This window comes from Cydia splendana, chromosome 20 (assembly GCF_910591565.1).
Source record: "Cydia splendana chromosome 20, ilCydSple1.2, whole genome shotgun sequence".
Taxonomy (NCBI): domain Eukaryota; kingdom Metazoa; phylum Arthropoda; class Insecta; order Lepidoptera; family Tortricidae; genus Cydia; species Cydia splendana.
Window position 1 is genome coordinate 4354574 of NC_085979.1, and position 27949 is coordinate 4382522.

Here is a 27949-nt window from a genome sequence, read left to right on the forward strand (position 1 = left end):
ACGCCAAGTGGACGGAAACACGCACTGGACGGTAAACTGACGCAATGACCCTATTCACCAAGAAATGGATACAATTTGTACTTTTGAGCTTTCATTTGTACATTTTTTTATATGCAATAAAGTTTATAATAAATAAATATAGTGTACCTACAGTGAGATTGTTTATTAATATTTTAATCTATTCAAAGCTAAAATGTCCTGAAACATATTTTAATTGAATCAATTTTACTTATAAATTGATTTCCGTACAGCGTGTCATATAAAAGCTCTAAACAATTTAACAACCAGGTTTCACAACGTAAAACACGTTCGAAATGTGTTGTACAAATTGATACATTTTACGTGTACCGCTTTTCATCGATGAGGCAGACATACTGTGTAGCAACTATGTACTTTGTACCTATAGAAAAACTACTTTGTTTTATATTTCTGAGAAATACTAGAAGCTTTTACTGTCATGCGAATAGGGTATTTGATTGTATTTAAAATAAACTAGTAGTTCGCCCCGAACTGAGAACTCGCAGTTAACCAAAAAATATTATAGAGCGATTGACTTTGTTGCACCTACTTAGGTATCGTTATAGTGCGTCATAAAATAGTAGAAAATAAATGGGAGCACCACTTTCTACGTAACTGTCACATTTTTGACGTAAAATGCTTACACATGGCAACAATTTAGTATGGACATTTTTGAGTTCCATTTTATTCAATTTCTACTATTTCATGTCGCACTATAGGCTGCAATGAATAAAAATCGCCTGGATTTGTTGCAAGGTCTGTGGAGCCCTTGACTGAAAGATATAAGCAAAGAGTAGTATGTATAATATATGGGACAAAACCCTCTCGTGGAACTTTGCATCCATTTTGAAGTGCCACCTGTAATTCTTAACCAGAAATATCAACCTCAGTATCAGGGGGGGGGAGAGGCATAAATAGCGTCTAAGTATGTTGCGAACGTAAAAAACTTTGACTTTGAAGATAGGCTTCAGGATATTTATTAATACACGAAAACAGATTAGATACTTTTAACTTGACTGTTGAAGTAAATAAATTACCTATCATACACAGTTGGAACAACACACAATTGACCACGAAACACAATTACACGCAGCAGGTTGTGAATCTACCCGCCATAATTTTTCAAAATTTTTTGGTAATAAAGTTCTCAGCAACTGTGATGGCGTATGAAAACTTTGTTTCTTTTAACACTGTAAAACTGAAAGTATTTTTATTTATCTGTATTATGTCGTAGTACAGACAATAAATGGGGTAACGTGTTTTAATAACAAAACATCTGTGAGTGACCCGTATTATATATTTAATAAATGAGGTGTTATAATATTTTGAGTTTTATTTGACAAAGTTGTTTTTTGTGTCAATCGCCTCCATGGCAACGATGTCCATAAATAATCTGTTCTAACAGATCTTTTTTTGTTTGATCCATGCCTTAGATACAAGACTTTTAATACGTTCTGACGAATTAAGTGAAGCCATATTAAAAAAAAGTTTAGCGTTAAGTAATATAGATGACGCTATGTTTTCGAATAAAGTGCTTTATATACGACTGTCCCTCCCCTGGATCTAAGTCATCATAGAAATCATAGAGATTAAAATAAACTGTATCTGTGCTAAGCCGAAATATTTCCTGTCACATGTCAAATACCTATATTATGTTTATATTATTTTATTTTTATCTTGCTAATTATTTCAAAAAGGTAAATTTAAAAACGATATTATAAAAGTGCAAACCGAGCACTTTCATTTGATACTAAATTCGACCATGTTTTTTGCAAATAAAATGACCAGAATAGCTAGGCCTCTCACAAACAGCTTTTTGGCCTTCTAAGCTCTTCTGCCTCAATAATCCCTTAATCGAGCCTGCTCATAATTTAATCACTAAAATATAATGCCCTCAACTACACGTTTACCCAATTTCATTTAAATTAGAACACATTTACTTAAGTTCTTGAGTATCAAACTATCTTCTGACAGTTCAGCTTAAAAACATCGAAATGCCGGGACGTGCCGCTAGCCAGCCGCGTGATCCAAGTCGAATGTAAGAACTTCGCTTCGCTTCGCTTCGCTTCGCTCGCTCGTTCGATTATTTTACACCATGCAGGAAATAAAGCACAAGAAGATTAATAGAGAAACGTAGACAGCAGTTATTTTTAGACACAATTTCTATTTTAAAGCGCGCATAAAACTATAAAAAGTAGGTAATTTGATTGTGACGTCACATGCTAATGTTTCATATAAAGTAGCGAAATCGTTTTGACAGTTCGAAAAAAGAAACATCATTGTTTATTTGCAAATAATGAATATTCAACTACAGAAGCTATATATAAATAGTAGATTGTACAACAAGGGCATAAAGTGACCCATTTTTACCCGAGGCAATTTTTTGGTCGAAGCGAAGACCAAAATAGTAGACGAGAGTAAAAATGGACATTTATGCCCTTGTTGTACACTCTGCTTTTCACTTCGATTGCGAGGAAAATATACAAAAAATCAAATATTTTAGGTTATTTTAACGTATTTATTCAAGACTAAAGAAAATTGTTCTTGGGCCGGTCGGAAGCGCGGGGCACGCCGATCGGGAGAGCGCCGGTCGGGGGCGCGCCGGCAGGGCTGGCAGTATGTATGGCAGAATTTGGACTTTATTGCTGTCAATAAGGGTCGTATTAGATGATTTTACTTTATGCTCTAGAGCATAAAATGCGATTTTATGTCGTCTACGCACGACATAAAGGTGCACTTTTTGAGCATGAGAAGTGAAAATTACTTTATAATATTAATAAAATTAAAAACTACTAATCTACCCTTATACTACTACCTTGTACCCTGTACTAATGATGTGTGTTCTTTCATGTTTTATGTTTCTGTTTGCACAATAAAGTATTTTACTACTACTACTACGACTACTACTTATTTAACCCCCTTAAGGGATGAATTTTCAAAAATTCTTAAATTACGTTTCTTGTTTTTTAATTAAAATGAATTTCTCAAAATCGCTTCTCATTTCTTACGCCCATTATAAATAAAAGATGACGTGCAAATTGTAGTTTAGGCTCTGCGTTGATGAGTCAGCTAGTCAGGACATACCGTCAACCGGGGTGAATAGGGATGCTTGGGGTGAACAGGGACAAAACTTTAAATGTGATTACCTACTTGACAATACCTTAATTAAATGAAATGATTTTTTTTATTTGAGGCAACTAACTAGTGGCCCATACATAAATACCTTAAAACTAGCATACATATTATATTTTAAAACTAAACACTACAAATAACATTATGGTTGCGATGCATTACGCAACCCCGCAGTGTCAGGGAGCCGGCCGCGGTACCGCCGAAACTTGATACCCTTCGGCCAAAACTCCTCCTTGGTGAAGGTCGCTACATCCTTAATAACTACCCACACAAATACAAAATCTACTATTATTTCCAATCGAAGGATAAACATTTAGTGAGTATTTTTTTACGAAATTGTCAGGTAAATCACATTCAAAGTTTTGTCCCTATTCACCCCAGCCATCCCTATTCACCCCAGTTGACGGTACGCATTTATATAAATTATGTCTTGTCATACTATTTTCTTGATCACCTGAATCTCCATTCACCAGTAATTTCTTTGCAGCGTCGGCGCTGCCGTCGCCGACGACGGCCGACGACGACGACGACGAGGACGACACGACGCCCTCGTCGTCGGACGACGGCCGCATATATAAGAACCCGCGGAACTCGCCGTCGGCGCAGTGTCCCAGGGACGAGGAACAAGCCACATTGCTGGTGAGTCAATATTGTAGTCCTTAAGTTCGCGGGTTCGAATCCCAGCTCCCACCAATAAGAAACTCGTGAAAGGACTCGCTTTTCAATGAAAAAAACATATGAAAAAACCGGACGAGTCCCAATAAGGCCTATTTTCCCTTTAAAGTTGGGGTTGTAAAACTTAGTGCCTATGTCAATTTTTGGGATTAAATTGCTGAGCGAATCCCTGAATCACCAACCGGTGGCGAGATTCCAAGACAACGGTAGGAGGCTCAGGTAAACGTTTTCAAGTGGTATGTACGAAAGAAACCCGTTGACGACGACGGCCGACGACGACGAGGACGACACGACGCCGTCGTCGTCGGACGACGGCCGCATCTACAAGAACCCGCGGAACTCGCCGTCGGCGCAGTGTCCTAGGGACGAGGAACAAGCTACATTGTTGGTACGTATGGAAGATTATCCTCGTAAGACCCATATACTTATTTAGCACCTTATTCTATAAGTAAATTGGAACGAATTTCGTTTGTTTTAAAAAGCAGTGAAACAAAAGAAATGCTACTTTATTTGGTTCAAATTAGATTGCACGAATATACATATTATATATGTATATTACATACATTGTAATGTACATTTAGTCTCAGGTTATTGTTATTGAAGCCTAAATTCACCTTTATTACATATGCCTTCCTCTAAGTCTAGTACAAATGTCATTCGCTAGCGCGACGTGACGTACGCGTTTGCGTTAAGTGTCATTTTGTATGGGATGTTGAGTTTCCATAAAAACCCGCTTGGCGCGCTGTTCAAAATCCCATACAAAAATAGACATAACACAAACGCGAACGCACCTCACGCTTATTTAATTACACAAACGGGTCTACCGCGATATAATTTCATTGGTTTAAAGGTAAAAACAATGAAATTATATCGCGGTAGACCCGTTTGTGTAATTAAATATGTGTACAAAACGCGAGAGTTTAAAGTGTTATATTGCACCTCACGCTATCGAATGAAATTTAAGCGTTTTCCAAAAAAAATGTACTTTTCATTAATGTCTTCAAAATATTGACTTCTTGGGCTCATTTTACTCAGAATCATTTGTACATTCACGCCTCATACATGAAAAAATGTGTCAGTAGGGGTTCTGAGCAGTATATATACCTACTATGATCAATTAAGTGGTTTAGGGCTTAAGCCTCTTGAAACTAAGCTAGGTCTGAACTGAAACACTGGAAGCTAGATTGGTTTGGCTAAGTACTCGGAAACTGGCTCAGGCTATGACTTAGGTTAGCTTAGAGTTAGGTATCTGGCACAGACTACACAGACACCGCATTATTACTCAAAGGAAGTCTGGTTATCTTGTCTGGAAGAGCTCGCTCTGTCTGTCACAAGGCTGTAACTCATGAACCATGATAGCAAGGCAGTTGAAATTTTCACATATGATATATTTCTGTTGCCGCTATAACAACAAATACAAATAAAAACCGGGCAAGTGCGAGTCGGACTCGCGCACGAAGGGTTCCGTACCATAATGACGAAAAAAAAAACGGAAAAAAATGCAAAAAAAAAACGGTCACCCATCCAAGTACTGACCACGCCCGACGTTGCTTAACTTTGGTCAAAAATCACGTTTGTTGTATGGGAGCCCCATTTAAATCTTTATTTTATTCTGTTTTTAGTATTTGTTGTTATAGCGGCAACAGAAATACATCATCTGTGAAAATTTCAACTGTCTAGCTATCACGGTTCGTGAGATACGGCCTGGTGACAGACAGACGGACGGACGGACGGACAGCGAAGTCTTAGTAATAGGGTCCCGTTTTACCTTTTGGGTACGGAACCCTAATAATAGGGTCCCGTTTTACCTTTTGGGTACGGAACCCTAAAAACAAAATAAATATTTAAGTGGGGCTCCCATACAACAAACGTGAGTTTTTGCCGGTTTTTTGTCGGGAGGGGGGGGTAAAAAAAAGTCCAAAAAATATGATCACATGATTTCTGGACGACCCCTAAGATGTTGATAACATTCATTCTAAAAATAGTATTTTTTTCCCTTTTGATTCGGTGTTATCTTTTCTGATCCCGTCTCTGTGAATAACTACCCTCAGGATATCATTCTTTATATAAAAATACACAAGTGGATAAGTATATATGTACCTAGCACGGTGTACTTTCGTTTGGGCCAAATACCTTTCGCCAAATTTCACTTCCCAAGTAATTATTTGCTAAACAATAACTTGCCAAAAAAGACTATTGCTAACTGAAAAATTGCGATAAGTTGTTTTGCCAAACATCTTTTTGGGAAATGATAATTTGAAATAGAAATAGAAATAGAAATAGAAATATCGTTTATTTGCCAGAAATGTGGTACATAAATTAGGTGGTAACATTCATCTTAAATCGAACATCACATCTCGCCGAGAGTGTAGGCATGCAAATATTACTTACAATCTAGCATTTTAAGATTATCTATATGTCGTCAAGCTCACCATACTTGTTAACCTATCGAATGAGATGATGCCTTTACTGATACTGGTTAGCAATATGTAATCATACTACATACCTATATGAGGCCTGGACGTTAGTGAGATGACGATTCACTCAGTGCTGGTGTCCTACTTTATTACCTGCATATAAAATAAGTTTCACCTGATTATCCACCTGGTTTCTTGAACCTCATAGTCGCCTCCAAACCTCCCCTTATAGCGACCCCATTCCTCACACTAAGTTTACCATAAGTTCATATTAGCCATCAACAATTCCCTCGGATCACTGTTCACTCTGAATACTGATATACGTTAGTCACAATTTACTTGAGGCACATCATTAATCTAATAACACCATAAGAAAGCCGTTGAATTGATCCCCAAAGCAAAATTCTCCCTCCGTCGATCTGTTCGCACATTAACCTCCCTTTCTTACTATCGTTCGGCCTCTACCCTCTTGTCTTTTCCTAAAAAATCACAATAACCTAGAAGCGGTTATTTAACTTAAACATGGCTGCGAGCGCCATCTACTCCATGACACTGGCAACTATTAGCCGGTTCGCATGTTCGCGACACTCCCGCCCCGCAGGAAAAAGCTACTCCTTTAATTGAAATTAGATGTCCATAGGCAAACATGTAAATAAATCAACAATTAGATGATAAGAACACTAATGTGAATAATAATGTATTTGAGCTGTTCATCCTCTGAATGCCTCTCTCGGCTTTGGCGCTGTGAATCGGCATGACCTGAGATTTCGTACCATTTCTGATGATGTTGTAGAAATGTGCTGAGGCACACCGTTTCTGAGACTGATCTGATTGTTCATCTGTATTTGTGCTGAGCTGATAAAGAACAGGATCCTGAGACTGGTCTGAGCATTCATCAATGTTTGTGCTGAGCTGATTAATAATTTGATCCTGAGATTGGTCTGAGCATTCATCAAGGTTTGTGCTGAGCTGATTAATAATATGATCTTGGGACTGATCTGAGCATTCATTGATATCTGTGCTAAACTAACTGATCTCTGATTTGAGACTGAAAGCAGTATCCTGAGATTGGTGTGAGCGACTGAGCGTTTATCGGTGTCTGAGCTGAGCTGAGTAGGATCACGGCTGCGATTTGTCATCTCTGGTCCGTTACTTATCTCTCTGTCTACCTATGTCTATGTCTATGTGTGGTATTTCCCACAATCTCGCGCGTTCAGTTCCAAATTGCTCCGAGCAGTCCTTAATTACAACGTGGCAACACCGATTTGATATCAAACATCGGTGTTGTTAGACAGGTTGAACACAATTCGCGCTATATTTTATCTATGACTACCATCTGTGATGCTCTGATGTTATATGCTGCTTTGCTCTTATGATATCGTTAATAACTTGTTTCACTACTTCAAGGGTCAGAACTTCTACTACAGCCGACGTATACATAATGACCAGCATAATTTGCGTAATTAAACAACTGTAACTTTATTAAACACCGCGGCGACCGCGCGATCGAATGATAGTTATTACACAGACAAAAGCGACCGTCTTATCCGAACGTGACGTGTATATGTAACCTAAGTTCCCACTTCTCTTTACTTATTACTACTGGCAGTAATCTACTATGTGAAGTATTTTAATCTACTTGCTTATTCATTAAACCTACTGCTGACATATCCATCTCTTCGTGTATACTTCATGTCCGGCAGCCCTCCCCAGCCAAGGAAGAATTACGCTATTCTCATTTAATCACAAATCAATATGTAAAAGAAAGAACACATTATTTTTTACTTTCTTAAGCTAAGCTAAGGATATTTAACAGACTTGTCAAATCAGGCACTTATTTCGAGTCAAGTCACCTTTTCTTGTAGTTCATTCTGATTTATTAAATAAAATAGATATTGTGCCAAAAATTACTGCAGTTTTTATTTTTCTAATCATTTTCTGATGCTGGTGTGAAATAATCTAGTTTAAAAAGGTTGGGACAGTCGTGTCAGCCTCTCTATTAGGTCTGAAAGCCATCAATGCATTTAACCTGAGCTACACACAAATAATATAAACTAAGCACTTTTTTACTGCGTTACATTTACGTTACCGTGTAGTACCTAAATATATATCAGTCATGCTAAGGATCGTAGAAACAGCATAGCAAACTGTACCTACCGAGGTACCGATTCATTACGACTTTACATGACTATTCTTTAATTAATGTAACCGATCAGATCTTCAAGTGTAATAATCGCCCGCTTCCCGTACTACGGTATTTTCACTGCTGTGTCTATCAAATTGACCCACTAAGTTTCCTTTATTCACGAATTTTCACTTCACAGCTTTGATAACCATGAGAGACATTGAAGGGTACTCACTCAGTACTCTCAGTAGCAAATACTCAATGTGTGGCAATTAATAGAGAATACAGTGGGCACGGCGTCAGTATACTCTTTAAAGGCTTTCGCAAAGACTTTTGATTTCCTTAACTGGAGTAAAATGTCAGGGTTATGAGCGAAATGGGGATAACACGCCGAGTTATCTTTTTAAAGTTGATCAAGGAGTGCAACTGTTCACTAACATCGGTGAATACAAAATGAGTATTGGAAGGCTGTTAGGGTGGTGTCTGAGTTGGTATGAGACTGAGTCCATAAAAGCCGATTCCCACCGGCTTGCCTATTTTTGGACGTTTGAGCAGAGTTGTAAAGGAAATATGTAAGCCAAATTAGCCCCGGCTTGCCTATGGATATGTTTGACGCGCCGCCACTGGTTGATAGCCAACTTATCAATAACTTCAGTTTTGCAAATGACATGACTATAATTAGATTAAGTGTCTGTGGAAAATACCTTGCGGTTCTGTTTCTAAAATTGAGCATGTCAGATATGAGTCCATAACTCCATACATAGGATTCAGACCAGATTCATACCCCAGGATCAAAAGAAATAAGACGAAGTTGATGCATGTCGATCTACCTGGTAAAATGAAGAGTACCAATGCATTGCACGATCTAGAGGCAAGTTGTTGGTTTACTTGGGATCTTAAATAAGCGACGATGGCGTTTTCGACCACAGGGTGGTCAGAAGAGATCAGATAGCCAAAGCTGCGGTGAAACGACTCGCCAGGGTATGCATATGGGAGAACATACAACCAGTATCACACTAATGCGGACGCCTTGTTTTCTCGATCTTTCTGTACATGTCCAAACCTAGACCATTAAAACTGAAACCCATCATAGGACAGATGCATTTGAGAGGTGGTGCTGGCGAAGAATGCTTGAACGCAGTAGGTGAAATTGCATCAAGTCTCGACGAACTCAACATCAAACCGAGGTTATCCACTATTTGTACTCATCGCGCACGTACTTTCTTCTGCTATCGAGGCAGAAGAGGATCCTAAAGTCTGGAGAAGCTCATAATCACTGGCCACATGGCAAGGAAGCGTAGGGATAGGGATGGACGTATGGCCACACGGTGGGCGAACAGAAAAAATATCAAAGACAAAGCCACATTACAGGCTAGCATATCTAGGTACTGCAGATGGTGAGCACTGGTGAAGAACCACACAGGACAGGTGTCCAACTGTCCACTGTGACCCAAGAGGATAGGGCCACGAATAAAACTGATAACTCTGTCTTGTGACTATTGCTCCTGTAGTAGTCGTACATAAAACAAATACCATGTCCTTAACACTACGATATTTCACAGCAATATTAAAATTAATGAAGAAAGATACATATGGAACTTCATTATATGACATCTGATTCTAATTGTGATTCTGATTCTTGTGTAGCTCCAGCCTCCAGCCTGCATTTTATATCTCAATATTCTGATTAAATCTGATAATCAAGCTAACAGTTGAGGCCACGATCATATACCAATAATTATTTGGCTCATGATTGATCTCTTCCTTTTACTATAACATAAAAAGTTTAATACTTAATTGAAGTTACCTATCACCCTTTCCTTCCTTCTTCACAGGTTTAAATCAACACATTTTATGTTAAAAATAATGTTCACTCGCATCACAATGTCTGTTGTGATAGACGACAGACAACTCTACGTGCCAAAGGTATGCTTTTACCGAGTTTTCAATAACAGGCATTATAACTACATAATATTACAAACTACTAATGAATGAACTACTAATGTTGGTACACACTGTATTATCCATACTATTTCATTAACATCTAAGCAAAATCTGTGTTGACAGACGAGATAAAATATTTAGCCGATACGCTGTTGAGCCTGGAATAGTGTTGAAAATTAAAAAAAATGTTAATTATTATTAATGTTTCGTCTAGACCATCTAGTATTATTACAGTTTACCACACAACATCTATCGTGGCCCATTTTTATTGTAAATATGATTTTTAAGGTAAAAAGAAACGTGATAAAATAACTGAAAAGTATGTGAATTGAGAGAAACACTGCTTACTAACTTGTCATATTTAGCCACATCAAGCGCTGAGTTTGTTTTGGCTCCCCCCACCACTTGCCTTGCACGCAGCGAATACCTACTATTCCTTTTCGTTACCTAGACATAGGTAATATACTCTGTAACAAATGCTCTTGTGTCTTTGTCATTATGCCATTATTTAATTTCAGAACTACTTGCACAGAGTGGTATAATGACTACTATCATAGTTAAAAATACGTTATCACATTTATTTAAATAACCGAATACTTGAGAATTTCTCTTATTCAGAAACCTATCCACCATGGTCTTACTACCGTCTCTATAATTATTATGAATATGTAGGTTCGTATACTTTAGTATTTAGTATCTCGATTGGGTAGGCGATATCAATTAATATGTGTTGCTTGATTCCAATTCATTTAACAAAATCAAATTAGTTATGCATGGCTAATGGCTATTCTTTAAATTATCTACCACTCCCTTATCCATTTCTGTTCGAGTAAAAGTAAAGTATGTACTATGTACTTAGAAGTATCTAAATCAGTTAGCAGATAATATAGAAACCACTAGCCCATTCAATCAGTATGACTTTCACTGGGTGTCTTTTCAATAATAACTTCTTTTAGCATTTTTAACACTTTAGGTTTGGGTCATCGTATGTACATACATACACAATTCAGAAGTTTAGTTAATCTTTCTCTAATCACTAATCTATGGACTTTCCACACTAAGAATCAATGGTTCAGTAATAATAGGAAGTCATTATACCTTAGGGTATTGCTTAAGTGCAAACATACTAGTGGTGGCTTATACTAAACAGTTTTGCCTTTGTCATTTACATATCCAAGTTGATATTTACTGATTCTCTGATAACAATCTATTATTGAAATGTTAATTGGGAATAAATTGAGATACTACGCTTTATTACATCAACAGACAAGTCTTTGGAACCTTAATGTAACGCTGATTAAACGCAATCCATAAAGTAAGTGAATATTGTTTAAATTAATTCGGTAGTTTTTTATTCGTATACAATCATTTTTACCCGTTTATTCTTTCAGAACAGAAATATCATGCATGCCAATTGAGTATTGTGTAACTATTGTTAAATCTAGCGAGCCCCATTTTTGGCCGTTTGCTGGTACCATTGGAATGGCTGAGTGATTCTGATTGAGTTCCAATGATGTTCCTGGTCCTTTGAGTTTGAGTAGTATGTACCTACATTGTACATATGACGTCAAATTGTAATCTGATTTCAAGTGCCTCCTGCATTTTCATTCAGGCACATTACAACTAAATTGTACCGACTTCCAAGAAACCAATCCGTTACAATTTCTTACGATTGTAACAACAAACAACGATGAGGCAAGAAATTCCATATTAACATCTCTTATGATATGAGTGGTTCTAGTCCTTCAAACGAGGTGAGTGTTAAATTCGAGTTTTTAATTAAACTCAATGGTTCTGATTAAAGCCCAGTGAAAATATGGATCCACAAAACATACCATTATAATAGCCTGGTTTGTTTGTCTGGAAGATATCAATTTTTTAGCGATAAGACCGCCCGTTGTGCACCATAGTATAAGTGATATGTGTTAAGTTCCTTTACATATTGGTGAGCAACAAAGAATATTGTGTTGTTGTAAAAATATTGATCATATAAATATAAGGCTAATACGTTAAACATGATACATTCGTTTCATGAAAAGATACGCAGTATAAACTGTTGTCATTTCACCACACTTGCGCTCACGACTAGTTTAATCATGGCTGAGCTGATAATTTGTGATGAAGCGGGTATTCTGCAAGCAATGCATCTTCCAGAAAAGCATGCAATCCAGTAAGAATTAACTTGGCGTGGAACTTCATAATCACAAAATATTGTTTACCACCAATTTAACTAAATACCGATGTGATAGAATATATACAAAATCGGAGGTCAGACCTAAACTGGTTTGTAAGCAACAACGGTTGGTAAGCCATAAGTAATATCAACTACCCGCATTAAAAATAAACTTTCAATTTGGTACTAAAACTATTCGGCCACACAGAACAATGAATGTGAGATTATGATTCTTATTATTTTAATATTAAGATCTTAACTCATGCAACGTTACAAACAAAATTGCAAAGGCGGATGCCAAAAAAATTCGCATATAATTATTTTAACAGATCTAATGTTTTATGCGATTTCATTTGTGTCTTACATTGAATTAAATTACGAAAAAGGTCATAATCGTCACTTAAGAACCCAATTTAAAAACAGATGTAATTAGTAATGTTAAATTGTTGATCAACTGCATAATTTGAATCTTCTAGCTCAGGTGATAAAGTCGCTGTTTGAAAGGATCCATTCTGGTTCACAAATCGACCAGCAAATTTTAATTCAAAATATATTTATATAGACCGTGATTACCCTTCCCTTAACCGTGAATCATTCAAGACTGTTATTTGTCAAAATGTCGTAAATTTTTATTAGTGCATGATTTTATCAAAGATTGGTCAGGTAACTAAAACTAAACAAGTAAAGCAACGTGTCAACTACATCATGAAACATAATAAACATCAAAATGAAACCATGTTCTTGTGAACATAATCATAACATACACCCAAATATAGATTATATATAAACCTCCTGTTCAACTTAAACTTGTTAGGCATGAGCAGGTACGGTAACGGTACCAATCATATGATATTTAAGAGAACAATAAGATTATTCACAACTTTGAGAAAAAATCTAGTTACTTTTATCAAATATTGCCATTGGAGCTTCTTCACCTTTTCTTTGATACATGACATATATATATTTCAGTTCAGGATTATTGCTGATAAGTGTAAATTTCTACTGCTTAGGGCGTTAAAACTTGAGTTGAATGTCCGTTTCGTCACCCACGTTTTTAGACATGTTTAATGAAAAATGTACGTAATGATTGGTTTCAACGTAATGAAATCTGAGACTTAAGCAGTTCCATGGCTCTTGTTGAAGGTAGTCTTACCAAGTTAGTGTTTAAAAACTGATTATAAACTCCTCTCTGATAGAATTTATAGTAAACATACCAATATTGTGCTATCTTTTCTGATGTGACAATCTTAGCCACTCTCTCATTCTTATAACATAGAAATGTTGGAATCCTGAGCGTTGCGAGGGTTTCAAGGCACGTGGGTTAAAAACAAACTTTGCTGCCCTGGTGACACAAACATTTTTATCACATCAACCAGTGACAAATACTGGCTGTAAAACGTTAAATATATAACATATGCTTTCAAATATTTTTATCATTCAAAACCATCACTTGAAATTCCATTCTACTGCTTAACATGAGGAATCAACTCCAAATTTGCACTCTATAGGACTGATTGATTAACACACTGCTTTCAAAGATTAAAGCGAGCTTTTTAGTATTTTGTATTCCAAATAGAATTTTTTGAAACAATTTTGTATTTATATAATTTCCCAAGGAAATTTTTGTATTTAGATAGGTAGCTATTTTTTATAAACTATATATATATTTACTGACATTTGCAATCTCTTGTATATCAAAGAGCAAGAATGTTCAATAAAATGTAGGCACTTAATTGCATACGTGCTCCGGTGAACCACTAACATATTCGCCTGCTTAACGCCCTTTTGCAAGAATAGGATTACATAAATATGGGCTTCATTTCATACCTGAAATAAAACATTAAATTGAACTGAACAAACCAAAAAATGTAACTCTTTAGTTGTACGTGCATATATAAATTGACTTTTCATATGTTACTTTTGATGATGATTACAGTGCATGTGCATAAAATCCCAGCATCTCCACCATGTCGTCAAGCTCACCATACTTGTTAACCTATCGAATGAGATGATGCCTTTACTGATACTGGTTAGCAATATGTAATCATACTACATACCTATATGAGGCCTGGACGTTAGTGAGATGACGATTCACTCAGTGCTGGTGTCCTACTTTATTACCTGCATATAAAATAAGTTTCACCTGATTATCCACCTGGTTTCTTGAACCTCATAGTCGCCTCCAAACCTCCCCTTATAGCGACCCCATTCCTCACACTAAGTTTACCATAAGTTCATATTAGCCATCAACAATTCCCTCGGATCACTGTTCACTCTGAATACTGATATACGTTAGTCACAATTTACTTGAGGCACATCATTAATCTAATAACACCATAAGAAAGCCGTTGAATTGATCCCCAAAGCAAAATTCTCCCTCCGTCGATCTGTTCGCACATTAACCTCCCTTTCTTACTATCGTTCGGCCTCTACCCTCTTGTCTTTTCCTAAAAAATCACAATAACCTAGAAGCGGTTATTTAACTTAAACATGGCTGCGAGCGCCATCTACTCCATGACGCTGGCAACTATTAGCCGGTTCGCATGTTCGCGACACTATATACATATTTACAATTACAACAATATGCTACAATTGCCAACACAAAATATAAATAAATTCAATGTTAAGAAATAATTTTCGAATGTCAAATAGTTCTATTATAAGTTAAAATAAATAAATTACAAGATCAGTACGTATAAATTATGATACATTATTAGAATTTACAACTATTCAGTGTCACATACATGTCAATTAATACCAAACTAAGTTAATTATTAAAAAAATCGTTTAAGTTATAAAAACATTTATCCATCAGCCAATGTCGAAGTTTACGTAAAAACAGATTTTTAGGTAACAGTCTTAACTCTAAAGGGATATTGTTATATACTTTCCCTGACATCATGAAACAGTTTTTGTTGTACAGGGCTGAATTAACAAACTGCTGTTTCACTCGACATACATCTCTATCCCTGAGTCTTGGATTTTGGGATCGTTTTTCAAACAGCTCAGGATTGCTTAATACGAATTTCGCTTGCTCGTAAATATAAATACAAGGCAAGGTCAGGGCATTAAACTTTTTAAAAAGAGGTCTACAAGACGCTAATGACCCGACACCTCGAATAGCACGTATACATTTTTTTTGCGTTAGAAACACCTGATCGACATCTGTAGAGTTTCCCCAAATAATAATACCGTATCGAAGAACAGATGCGACATAACCATGGTAGGCTGTTAGAGCAGTGGATTCGTCTGCTACCCTCCTCAATCTTTTTAGAGCAAATACAAATCGACTCAGCCTGTTGCAGATAGATGCTACTTGTTGCTTCCAATTTAAATACCTATCAATAGTGATCCCCAAAAAATGTACCTGGTCGCAGCCGTTTATAAGTTGACCTTTACAGTCTATTTTTAGTGAGGCTCGTTGCGTTTTATAATTTGAAAATTGCACCCAGTTTGTCTTATTTACATTCATTGTTAAATTATTATTAATTAACCAGTTATCGATGTCATAAACAGCATTGTTTATCAAATTTTCAAATGTATTAGTCATGTCTAAGTCTGGTATAATGATTGATAGGTCATCTGCATACATAACAACTTGATGTGTTGTTGCGTGAGGAATATCGTTAACGTAGAGAACGAAAAGTAGCGGTCCTAGAACGCTACCTTGGGGCACGCCTCTCATAGTAGTTTGAAACGACGACCTGTATTGAGTTAATTCATTGTTACAATTTAGTCTACTTATTTCGACACATTGCCTACGATTAGATAAATATGACTTGATCCATTCAGAAGCGTTTCCACGAATACCATAATGTTCACACTTTTTTAATAATATTGAATGGTCCACAAGGTCGAACGCCTTAGACATGTCAAAGAATACTGCTACTACTGACTTTTTCTTGTCGATAATGCCTGTAACGCTACTAACTAAAGAATAAGCGGCATGAGTTGTCGACTTACCCTTTACAAATCCGTTTTGTTCCTTCGCTAGTATATTATGTTTTTCTACAAACTTTACGATCCTATCTCGCATAACTCTCTCAAATACTTTAGAAAGAATAGGGACTAAAGTTATGGGCCGATAGTTATCGAGTAGTTTCTTATCTGCTTTTTTGAATAAAGGTTTAACCACAGATTTTTTCAGTTCTTCTGGAAATATACCATGCACAAGAGATTGGTTAATGAGATGAGTCAATATGGACTTTATTTCATACACAACATACTTTAAGACATGAGTAGATATGGCATCAATACCAACCGACGCCGTATTACGCAAGGTTTTAATGATGCTTACTATTTCGTCTTCTGTGCAGGGATTTAGAAATAAACTATTACTTACACCACCCTTATCTATTAAGGCGTGTCTGTTGGTCGAGGCAGAAGTGTTGTTGGTTACATTAATAAAGTAGTTATTAAAGGCCTCCGTTATTCCCTGTGCATCATTAATGCTTACTGCGCCTGTTTGTATATCTTCTATACATTCAACTACCTTTGTAATATCGTTTTTGTCTTTAATTACATCCCAGGCAGCTTTGCCTTTGTTATTTGCAGTTAGGACATGTCTTTTATTAACATTTTTTTGCGATTGTGCTATGCATCTCTTTAGCAGTTTTGTGTATCGCTTGTATTGTGTCTTGTTATGTAGCTCGTCCTCGTCCTTAAAAAAGCATCGAGATTTCAGAAGTCTTTTTGTTTTACATGACTTCTTTATACCTGTACTAAGCCACCTAGGTTTCGAATTGTTTGACTGTATTTTAATCCTTTTATTTGGAAAACATAATTCATAAAACATGCAGAATTCATTATGAAATACGGAAAAGGCTGTACTAAAGTCTGAAGTTTGGGAAACATAGTTTGGGATGTGATACTTTGGGAAACGTTTTTGGCACATTCGTTAGTAAACCACCTAGCACTCATCTAAATGATAATTAAGAACGGTAACTAAAGGCACCGAATAAAATAGTACTAGATACAGAAGGCTCACTCTCTAACAAAATGCGTCTATTCCGAGAGATACAAGCCGCAAGCGCGAGCAGGCGACCGTTCCGTAGGTAGCGGTGCGCGGCAACTACTATGGCTTTTAGACACCAAAATTGGTGTGGGCCGCATGTATAGTCGGATGGTTAGCACGATTGACTAGCACGTTATCTTTTCGCGGATTAGCAAAGTAATATTTTGGTTTTTTTTTAACCATCCGATTTCCCCAGTGTGTGAATAGAAATAAATTATGTGTCACAATTACTAACATTTTATTTTATATCCTTTAGTACCCCTGAATAGCTGATAGAAATAAGTAGCTAACACCTGCAAGAGTTGTTTATACGACAACGGTTTCACTCACTTGAATTTTTAGTCGCTATTGGCGACATGTTTCGGGCCCGTCGGGGGTCCTTCCTCAGGCTCGAGTGCTCGCGGCGGCTGCAAGCTGCAACTCGTGCACTGATCGCGCCGCCCGCCTCGTCGCTCGTCGCGCGCGCGCTGACAGAGCGGGGGCGGGGGGCGCGGTGCACTCCGCAGCCGGAGTTGTCAGGTCAAGGTCTGGTAGGGCGGATGCATCGACCGGCGTCAAGCACACTGCACTTACTATGTCCACGCGATCGTCACAACGCACTTCCCGCCTAATACCAGGTATTATAGGCTTCCATGCAGGTGGCAACATCCAGCCTCCGTCCCGATTGAAGTTAGGGCGGCGTCCAATTTCAATCGCCTCGCGAATCTTACGCGGCACAAAACAAGCGACGAGGCGGGCGGCGCGATCAGTGCACGAGTTGCAGCCGCCGCGAGCACTCGAGCCTGAGGAAGGACCCCCGACGGGCCCGAAACATGTCGCCAATAGCGACTAAAAATTCAAGTGAGTGAAACCGTTGTCGTATAAACAATTTAAAACATGTCTCACGAAAGTATAATATCGATTACCTGCTAGAGTTTTATAAGATTTAGATTTGGTTCATTTAGTAACACTAATTGTCCGCGGGTTTCCTCTGGGTTGCCCACAGCCGGGCTAAGAATCATTATCATCATCATCATTCAGCCTATATAGGTACGTCCCACTGCTGGGCACAGGCCTCCTCTCACTTGCAAGAGGGCTTGGGCTATAGTCCCCACGATGGCCCAATGCGGATTGGGGACTTCACACCCAAGTAGCACAGATAGCTCTATAACTACTCACTTTTAGTTCTATCTAACGCTCTGTGCGTATTAAGACACTTATAAGAGCACACTCGTGGTCCTACAGCTGTATAATAGATCTCAGTGATATTTATATAGCTTAGGGCCGATTAAAAGCTGCATTACGGCTCTGAAAACTACCATTAATACGCAAAGAGTGATATAAAGGTATATTTGCTACGACCCTATACAGCTTTAAGGGTTATCAAATGCTTTAACCGTTATAAGGTCTGTTTAATGGATAAAATTACGCCATGTGCTGTATAAGGAGGTAATTGTGGACTTTTATTACGTTGACTTATTAAGGGAGCACAAGTGAACTATTATGAAGCTAATAGACGTATAATGGAACACATGTGGCACATAATACAGCTTGTCGCTTAACATGTTTACCACTAAGCAGCTTTTATTACACTGACTTTTAAGGGAGCACGAGTGAACTAATATGAAGCCAATAGACGTATAATGGAACACATGTGGCGCATAATACAGCTTATCGCTGAACGTGTTTACCGCTAAGCAGCTTTTATTACGCTGACTTTTTAAGGAAGCACGAATGAACTATTATAAAGCCAATAGACGTATAATGGAACACACGTGGCGCATAATACAGCTTATCGCTGAACATGTTTACCGCTAAGCAGCTTTTATTACGTTGACTTTTAAGGGAGCACGAGTGAACTAATATGAAGCCAATACACGTATAAATGGAACACATGGGGCGCATAATACAGCTTATCGCTGAACATGTTTACCGCTAAAGCAGCTTTTATTTCGCTGACTGGAGAACGATTGAGCTATTATGAAACCAATAGACGTATAATCGAACACATGTGGCGCATAATACGGCTTAGCGCTGAACATGTTTACCGCTAAGCAGCCTATTATACTACCATTGGGACTGTCTGCATAGCGGCTGTTAAAATGTTCATAAGATGCCTTATAACTGTTTAGAGGTTCACTAGTGTATCGAAATAGGGACTTGGACTTTAAAGTGGTTCACTTAAGTATCTTTATCAGATATATAACAGTCGTATGCTGCATATAAGAATTTTAACGGTTCACGTTGCTTTTTAACATTGACCGCCATTTTATTGTGTATAACCTACAAAATTGAAATTGCTTTTCCAACTTTTAAGAGTAACAATATGGTTTTGTGCCTGAGTTCTTAACCTAAATCATTAGTTTAGTACTTCCTATAACGTATTATTAACTTTTTATCTCATAATTCTGTCCAAACCACTGAAATAGTTTTTACACATAGCTTATTTATATCAATGTTTTTGCTTCAATATAAATATGTTCACCTCTGCGTTCGTCGTCACTATACTAAATATAATAGCTGATTTTTAAGGCAGAGGTGTAAAAGTATGTTATTAATTATCTTTTATTCAGCCCAATGTCAATATTTCCCGGTATTAGGGCGCACATGTGACATATTAGCTGAATAAAGGGTAACTGGTGGTCTCTTACCCAGCCAATATACACCTCTTATAACTTCTGTTACCCCTTATAATTCCGTTAAATTGCTGCTACAACGCTCTTAAGTAGCTATGTGAACTTAAGGCTGCCTAATTTGTGCCCATTTAAGAGTTATAAAAGCTGAAAAGACGCTTATACAGCTCTTATGCAGCTTTTATATTCCAGCTTCAAGCGTATTCGTACTTCATTATGCGGCTGCTATACAACTAATCTGTGCTACTTGGGCATACACCTTTAAATTTCTTCGCGGATGTATGCAGGTTTCCTCACGATGTTTTCCTTCACCGAAAAGCAAGTGGTAAATATCAAATGATATTTCGTACATAAGTTCCGAAAAACTCATTGGTACGAGCCAGGATTTGAACCCGCGACCTCCGGATTGAAAGGGTTGTATTTAAGTTGGGCTAGGAATACCACGTGACAATTTGGCCGATCTCAAGGGTCCAGTCTGAAAACCAGCGCTAGACTCTCTGCTTGGAGTGCTTGGCATATCCTGAGATTGGAGCCCATTGCCCAATCATTCGTGTATAATTATAATTACCTATTTTTCTCATTAATTTGTACCTATTTTAGTATTTAAGTTTTATACCGGGTGTGGCCTGTAATATGAGCAAAAAATTTAACTGTAGGCTGTACTCCTCATACTGACCAACATTTGTTCAGCGACTTTTAAAAATAACTATTGGTTTGATTTTTAATACACTTTAAAGTTTATTCTAAGACGCAATGTATTGCGAATTTTGTTATGTTTAAGGCGTGACAAGCAACGTCAATCACAATGATACGGCGTGGCGATGGCGTCCATTGAAGATAATATTTATTTTGTATGAAAAATAGGGAGTCTAAATACTTCATAAATTTAGAAGTTGTTGAACAAAAGTGTCACCGTTTGAGGAGTACAATCTATGTTTTAATTATTTGCTCGTGTTACAGGCCACACCCGGTATATTGTACTTAGCTGATAATGTATATTTTTTTGTGCCAATAAATATTTTTCTGATACTGATTCATTCATTTTGTCCACAGCGTCAGAAATGTCTACGCAAGTGCTCGTCCGACGAAGATTGCAAGAGCAAGAAGAAGAAGTGTCTCTGCGACGGCGCCTGCGGTATGTCCTGCATCAAGCCAGGTCAGTCAACAATATTATAATTCAAAATATGCTCATCATCATCATCATCTCAGCCATAAGACGTCCACTGCTGAACATAGGCCTCCCCATTTGTGGGGGTGAATGCCATAATCGCCACGCTTGGCAGGCAGGTTGGCGATCGCAGTCGAGTACACCGAATTTGAGGGACGCTGCTGCACGTCCACCGGTGGTCTTGGACGTAGTTTAAGGACATACCCGGGTCCCAAAATATATTAATTTCAAGAAATTAATATTACAAGAGAGGCGTACAACAGCGGTCGGCAACAAGCGGCCCGCAGCCGCATGCGGCCCTCTCTCTGCGGAACCTCTCGCTTGCGGCCCGCGAGCCCCCCTGGCTATTGTATGTAATATTGACAAACGACTATGTCTACTAAATTCACAAATATTACCAAAGTGCGGCCCGCGTCAACGTCGTTAACTACTATTGTGGCCCTTGGTTGCTAAAAGGTTGCCGACCGCTGCAGTACAGTGATCCCCACACTAGGCTCAGCCTGTGACGTGGTGATCTTAGCGAAATACAGAGTACCGATATATTATTAGTATAGCTATTATTTTAACAGAATTTGCTATAATTATCTTTATTTATTTTTTTCTATAAATTATAATTATTATTAAAGCTACTACATTAAAAATAAGAAATTTATTATATGATTGAGCAATGGGGTTGGCAACTGTCAAAGGTTTGCCTAGATGGCGCCATCATAGCTTGCCCCCTTTTCTATGAGATTTGGCTTAAAGAGCTGGCATCCAGGGTATTAAAAAAACAAAAATTTGACACAATTCTAGGGATTGACGGGGCAAGCTATGATGGCGCCATCTGCTAAAAACTTCCACCGGCCAACCCCATTATCCAACTACAAATACTTAAGTCGGTTAAAAAGGTTTTAGTAAGTGAAAGTGTTTATGTGTAGTTATGTCTGTAGGTTATGTACCTATATGAGTATGTATATTATAATATAGTGTCGTTTTTAGTACGGAACCCTAAATAACAAAAAGGCTTACCTAGAAAAATATGACTGTAATTAAATCCAACAACCACAAATATATTTCTTTTTCCCAAACTCAACCTGAAACGTCATCATAATATAACTGAAAGCCGTAAAAAGCACATATAAAAGTTATAATACGGCCCGGTGAAACGACTTACAGAAATCCACAATACGCCGCCATTTTAGCCAAATAAAATAAATTGGATTCGTCAAGAATAAGGCAGGGAAGGTAGGTCGTGGATTACTTTGTGTAGATTCTGCGTTAGGGCTTGTGCACAAATCACGACAGATCACGTTGGGGGAGGGGGGGTATAAGGGGACCTCACGTGTATTTTTCTACAGTGAACGAAACTAAGAAAAAATACCTACCACATGAGTAGATACTTTTTCTCGGTTTCGTTAAACATAAATCTTCACTCCGCACTTCAAAATAGCGAGTATATTTTACGAAATACTATTTATCTTAATATTAGGTCGAATAAATAAAAAAATCTAAAAAATACACGTGAGGTTATGTGGAGGAGGGGGTAGCCAAAAACCTTACCAAATATCACCAAGCAGGGGGGGTCAAAAAGTAGTCAAAAACACCTCGCGTGATATGTGTACAATCCCATTTTATCAATTAGGTAGCTAATTGAGGCTTGCAACGAGTTTATAGGAATATGGTCTTTTAAAATGATATACAGTCACTGCACACAGTGGCGGTTAGACTTTATTTCGCTTATGACCGCAATCAAGCGCGTGTGTTGTATTTGTACTCAAGCGGCTACAGTTTTAACACGATCCATCTAGCGTGCGCGATCTATGCAGTCGGTCAAATAAGGAAAAACTCGTTCTAGTAATTAGTTCATGAAAAGTGGACGTTTTGTCGGCGTTTTTTCGCTGTAACTAAAACTTTCTGACAGATAATTACTGGGAGCCCGTTAGAGTAGACTTTTAAGTAGGCTGTTCGTCAAAATGTTTTTAGGGTTCCGTACCCAAAGGATAAAAACGGGACCCTATTACCAAAGAGAATAAATAGATAGTATAGAGGGGTCATGTCATAGTAAATTTTGTAGTCACCGTAAATTTACTGCCATCTATCGACACACAACTAAAACTCATAATGAAAACTATCACAATTATCAAAAAAAATTATATATGTACATAATAAATGTATTTATTATTTTTATATCATTTTGACCCATGTTCATTCACTGATATCTATGTGTTAAAATTGTTAAATATGAAACGGCGTCGTCACGCCATCTAGCCGAGGATAGGCTAAAGGTGTGTGCGCCATCACCAGTGGGTTCAAGTCCCACTCGAGACAGCGATGTTTTCCACTTTTAATTTGTTTCTGAGCTTAAAAACCCCAATGAATAAAATGTAAATTAATAGCATCGTTTTTATTTACTTACACGCCGCTCGTATGCGAGTGGGACGTCGCATACGTACATAGGGATGTCTCGCTCACACACCGAAGCGGAGTGCAGAACACATCCTATACTCGTACATTTTTACGTTTGACATCACCATCACAAAACGATTTGTTCTTTAAAGCACTATAATAAATCTGTATCCTTCTCATACTAAACTAAAGTGCAAAGAAAACGGGACACTGTACCGGAATATTCATATAAAAACCCTATTTCGAATGCTCTTGAGTGTACTTGATAAAGTGGCAGCACCTGCGCAAAATCCGATTTGCCCGGCTTATGAACCTAACTCTTTGATTAATACGCGACACGCCACACTGACAAATCGCCATAGCAGCCTCTACAGCTTACTTGAGGACAGATAGGACCCTTAATTGTTTCAAAAGTTTTGATTTAAGGGGCCCACAGCAGATTACCAGTTCGCCGGACGATATCAGCCTGTCAGTTGTTTGGAGCTGTCACCTTTGGCGTTTAACTGACAGGCTGATATCGTCCGGCGAACTGGTAATCAGTGGGCCCCTTTACCCTTCGATCATTACGCGAAATGCCACACTAAGAAATAGCCAGAGCGGCCTCTACAGCTTACATTACGACATATACACAGATAGGACACTTGATACAAAAGTTTTGATTTAGAAATCCGATGTGCCTGGCTTGGTATGAACTAACTCTTTGATTAATACGCGACACGCCACACTGACAAATCGCCATAGCGGCCTCTACAGCTTACATTACGACAGATAGGACACTTGATACAAAAGTTTTGATTTAGAAATCCGATGTGCCTGGCTTGGTATGAACTAACTCTTTGATTAATACGCGACACGCCACACTGACAAATCGCCATAGCAGCCTCTACAGCTTACATTACGACAGATAGGACACTTGATACAAAAGTTTTGATTTAGAAATCCGATGTGCCTGGCTTGGTATGAACTAACTCTTTGATTAATACGCGACACGCCACACTGACAAATCGCCATAGCGGCCTCTACAGCTTACATTACGACAGATAGGACACTTGATACAAAAGTTTTGATTTAGAAATCCGATGTGCCTGGCTTGGTATGAACTAACTCTTTGATTAATACGCGACACGCCACACTGACAAATCGCCATAGCAGCCTCTACAGCTTACATTACGACAGATAGGACACTTGATACAAAAGTTTTGATTTAGAAATCCGATGTGCCTGGCTTGGTATGAACTAACTCTTTGATTAATACGCGACACGCCACACTGACAAATCGCCATAGCAGCCTCTACAGCTTACATTACGACAGATAGGACACTTGATACAAAAGTTTTGATTTAGAAATCCGATATGCCTGGCTTGGTATGAACTAACTCTTTGATTAATACGCGACACGCCACACTGACAAATCGCCATAGCGGCCTCTACAGCTTACATTAGGTACGACAGATAGGACGCTTGTTACAAAAGGTTTGATTTAGAAATCCGATGTGCCTGGCTTGGTATGAACTAACTCTTTGATTAATACGCGACACGCCACACTGACAAATCGCCAGAGTGGCCTCTACAGCTTACATTACGACAGATAGGACACTTGTTACAAAAGGTTTGATTTAGAAATCCGATGTGCCTGGCTTGGTATGAACCTACCATTTGATAACGCGACATGCCACACTGACAAATCGCCAGGAGAGTGGCCCCGATCCCCGATGTTAATACCACCTACAGAAAGTACAGTACTGCCCTCTTAAGCTAAAAAGCCGTATTTGCATTCAGTTTTCATACAAATTGACTGCAAATACGGCTTTTTAGCTTAGGAGGGCAGAGTATCGATCAATAATATATTGCTTTTATGTTATAGATGTCATATACTAAAGAAAAAGCGTAGCGTACTCATTTCTCGAATTTAAACTGTTGTGAGACATACAACCAACAACATCAACAAGTGAGTCTAAACCGTAGAATTATTCAATGTCGTCATTTCTCTTAGTGTAAGCATAGTCTAATAAAACATGGTCTTCCATTCCCAGAGTGACACGGGGCTACGTCACAACACAACAACATGGCCGCTATATATAGCGCTATCGCATATTATCATATAGCGCTGTCGCATGATGACGTAAGCCCGTGTCAGTTAGGTGACCTAGAAAAGACGGGAATGGAGTACCAGGCGGAGTATATTATTATACCATGAGTGTAAGTAAGGCCTGAGTGGACGCTCGAGTTGAGCGTGCAGCGGGGCGGGGCGTGCGGCGTGCATGTTAAACAAACGCAAACGTATAGGAGCGGCCTTAGTGCACGCTGCTCAAATCACTTGTGAGCCCGACGCCACGCTGCACGCCCCGCTGAACGCTCCGCTCCGAGCGTCCACTGAGGCCTTACACTTAGTCACTCTTCCATATTAGTGCGACAGTGACAGTTGCGTTTCGTTCGCTACAGAGCGTTAAAGATTGGCATGTTGGTTACTCCGCCAGGAGTTGCAGGCGTCCATAGGCTACGGTGACTACTTACCATCAGGTGGGTCGTATGCTTGTTTGCCATCGACGTGGTATAAAAAACCGGCCAAGTGCGAGAAGAATAAATCACGTTTGTTGTATGGGAGCCCCACTTAAATATTTATTTTATTTTATTTTTAGTATTTGTTGTCATAGCGGGAAAAAAAACATCATCTCAGAAAATTTCAACTGTCGTGCTATCACGGTTCATAAGTTACAGCCTGGTGACAGATAGACGGACGGACAGACGGAGAGACGGACAGCAGAGTCTTAGTAATAGGGTCCCGTTTTTACCCTCTTTGGTACGGAACCCTAAAAATTAATCGACAACACTACGACCGAAGGAAGGAAGGTGCTCTTTGTGAAATTCTTAGTGTTAAATATGGAATAATATTACCATCAATAAATTGCTCTGATAATTAGATTAAGATTAATTACGATCATAAGAGCTTGTTGCTAGGCCTACATGAATAAAGTATATTTTGAGTTTGAGTTTGAGTTTATGAACGGTCTGTTTTAGTCTCTGTCAGTAGATTAGTAGATTGTAGTGCTATTCGAGTTTTTCGTTAGTAGCAGCGGTTAATAACATGTGCCCTTAACATGGGGCGTGTACTCATTAATTACATTCTCTTTTTTATACGGAAATAATAGAGCCTTTGATCGTTGCTGTGAAAAAATATCTTCTTCCTTGTCGTATCCTCATGGCTGAGGCGCGTGACTAATGTGGACACTCTTCACCAGTGCTCTCCAAGGCGCTCTTTCTTGGGGCCAGTGCATGCTAGCCTAGAATGGTGCAATGTGGCCGGGCGTTTGTCTCTGACATTATTCTGTCCGACTAACGCGTGGCCATATATACGTTCACCCCTATTTGCCTTAGCTTCTTTGCTATGCGGCCAGTAATTATGAGCTTTTCCAGGCTATCTGGCCCTGTCCGGCTCCGGTGGTAGAAAAGTATCTACACTACACTCTGTGAAAAAATATGGATGTTCAAACTATAGCTTTCCAGGTCGCTGCAGAATCTTGAATTGACATTATATGCATATGGAACTCTTCGCGTGAACTCGATTTCATACCTTTCGCACACCGCAGACGGTGCAAAAAGCCAGGGCTACCACACGCTCGCCAACGGACGATTCAGAAAAAGTGGTATTGATCACGATCATCCTGTCTGTACCTCTATATTAATCTAAGTACCTACTAAACGAATCATTGCCACATGGATTAACATTTCGATATAAAATTATAAAGGGATAACACAATTAAATATTCCCAATTTTGCAAAATTAAACCAATTTAAATACATTCGAAAATCAACCTTAACGCAATGTAAATAAAGTCGGATTTCATAAGTTCCCGGTTCGATGGTCTTTTGCTCTTAATAATATAAATATTCAGCAACCGCAACGTAAGACGAGTGGTATCGTAATGAATTATTCACATTGTATAATACTTGAGGTGGGTACCATGAGAAGTCACTTGAAAATCGCTCTTTTTGGTAAACTTTAGAAATGTAAAAACGGCGGTGGCCGAGTGGGTCTGACGTCCGACTTTCAATCCGGAGGTCGCGGGTTCAAATCCTGGCCAATGAGTTTTTTCGAACTTATGTACGGATTATCATTTCATATTTACCACTAGCTTTTCGGTGAAGGAAAACATCGTGAGGAAACCTGCATACATCCGCGAAGAAATTCAAAGATGTATGTGAAGTCCCCAACTTGCATTGGGCCAGCGTGGGGACTATAGCCCAAACCCTCAGGCCTCAGGCCTGTGCCCAGCAGAGGGACG

The 27949-nt window shown here is 38.4% G+C and overlaps 1 protein-coding gene across 2 annotated transcripts in view; it reads left to right on the forward strand.

Annotated features, from left to right (window-relative positions):
* Positions 1-27949, forward strand: part of LOC134800789 (protein lev-9-like) — a 208112-nt gene that overhangs the window by 114654 nt on the left and 65509 nt on the right. For both annotated transcript variants that reach the window (XM_063773342.1, XM_063773341.1), the window contains exons 2-3: positions 3638-3789; positions 21164-21266. In XM_063773342.1, the coding sequence (XP_063629412.1) occupies positions 3638-3789; positions 21164-21266 (255 nt within the window). The remainder of the gene's footprint in view (positions 1-3637; positions 3790-21163; positions 21267-27949) is intronic.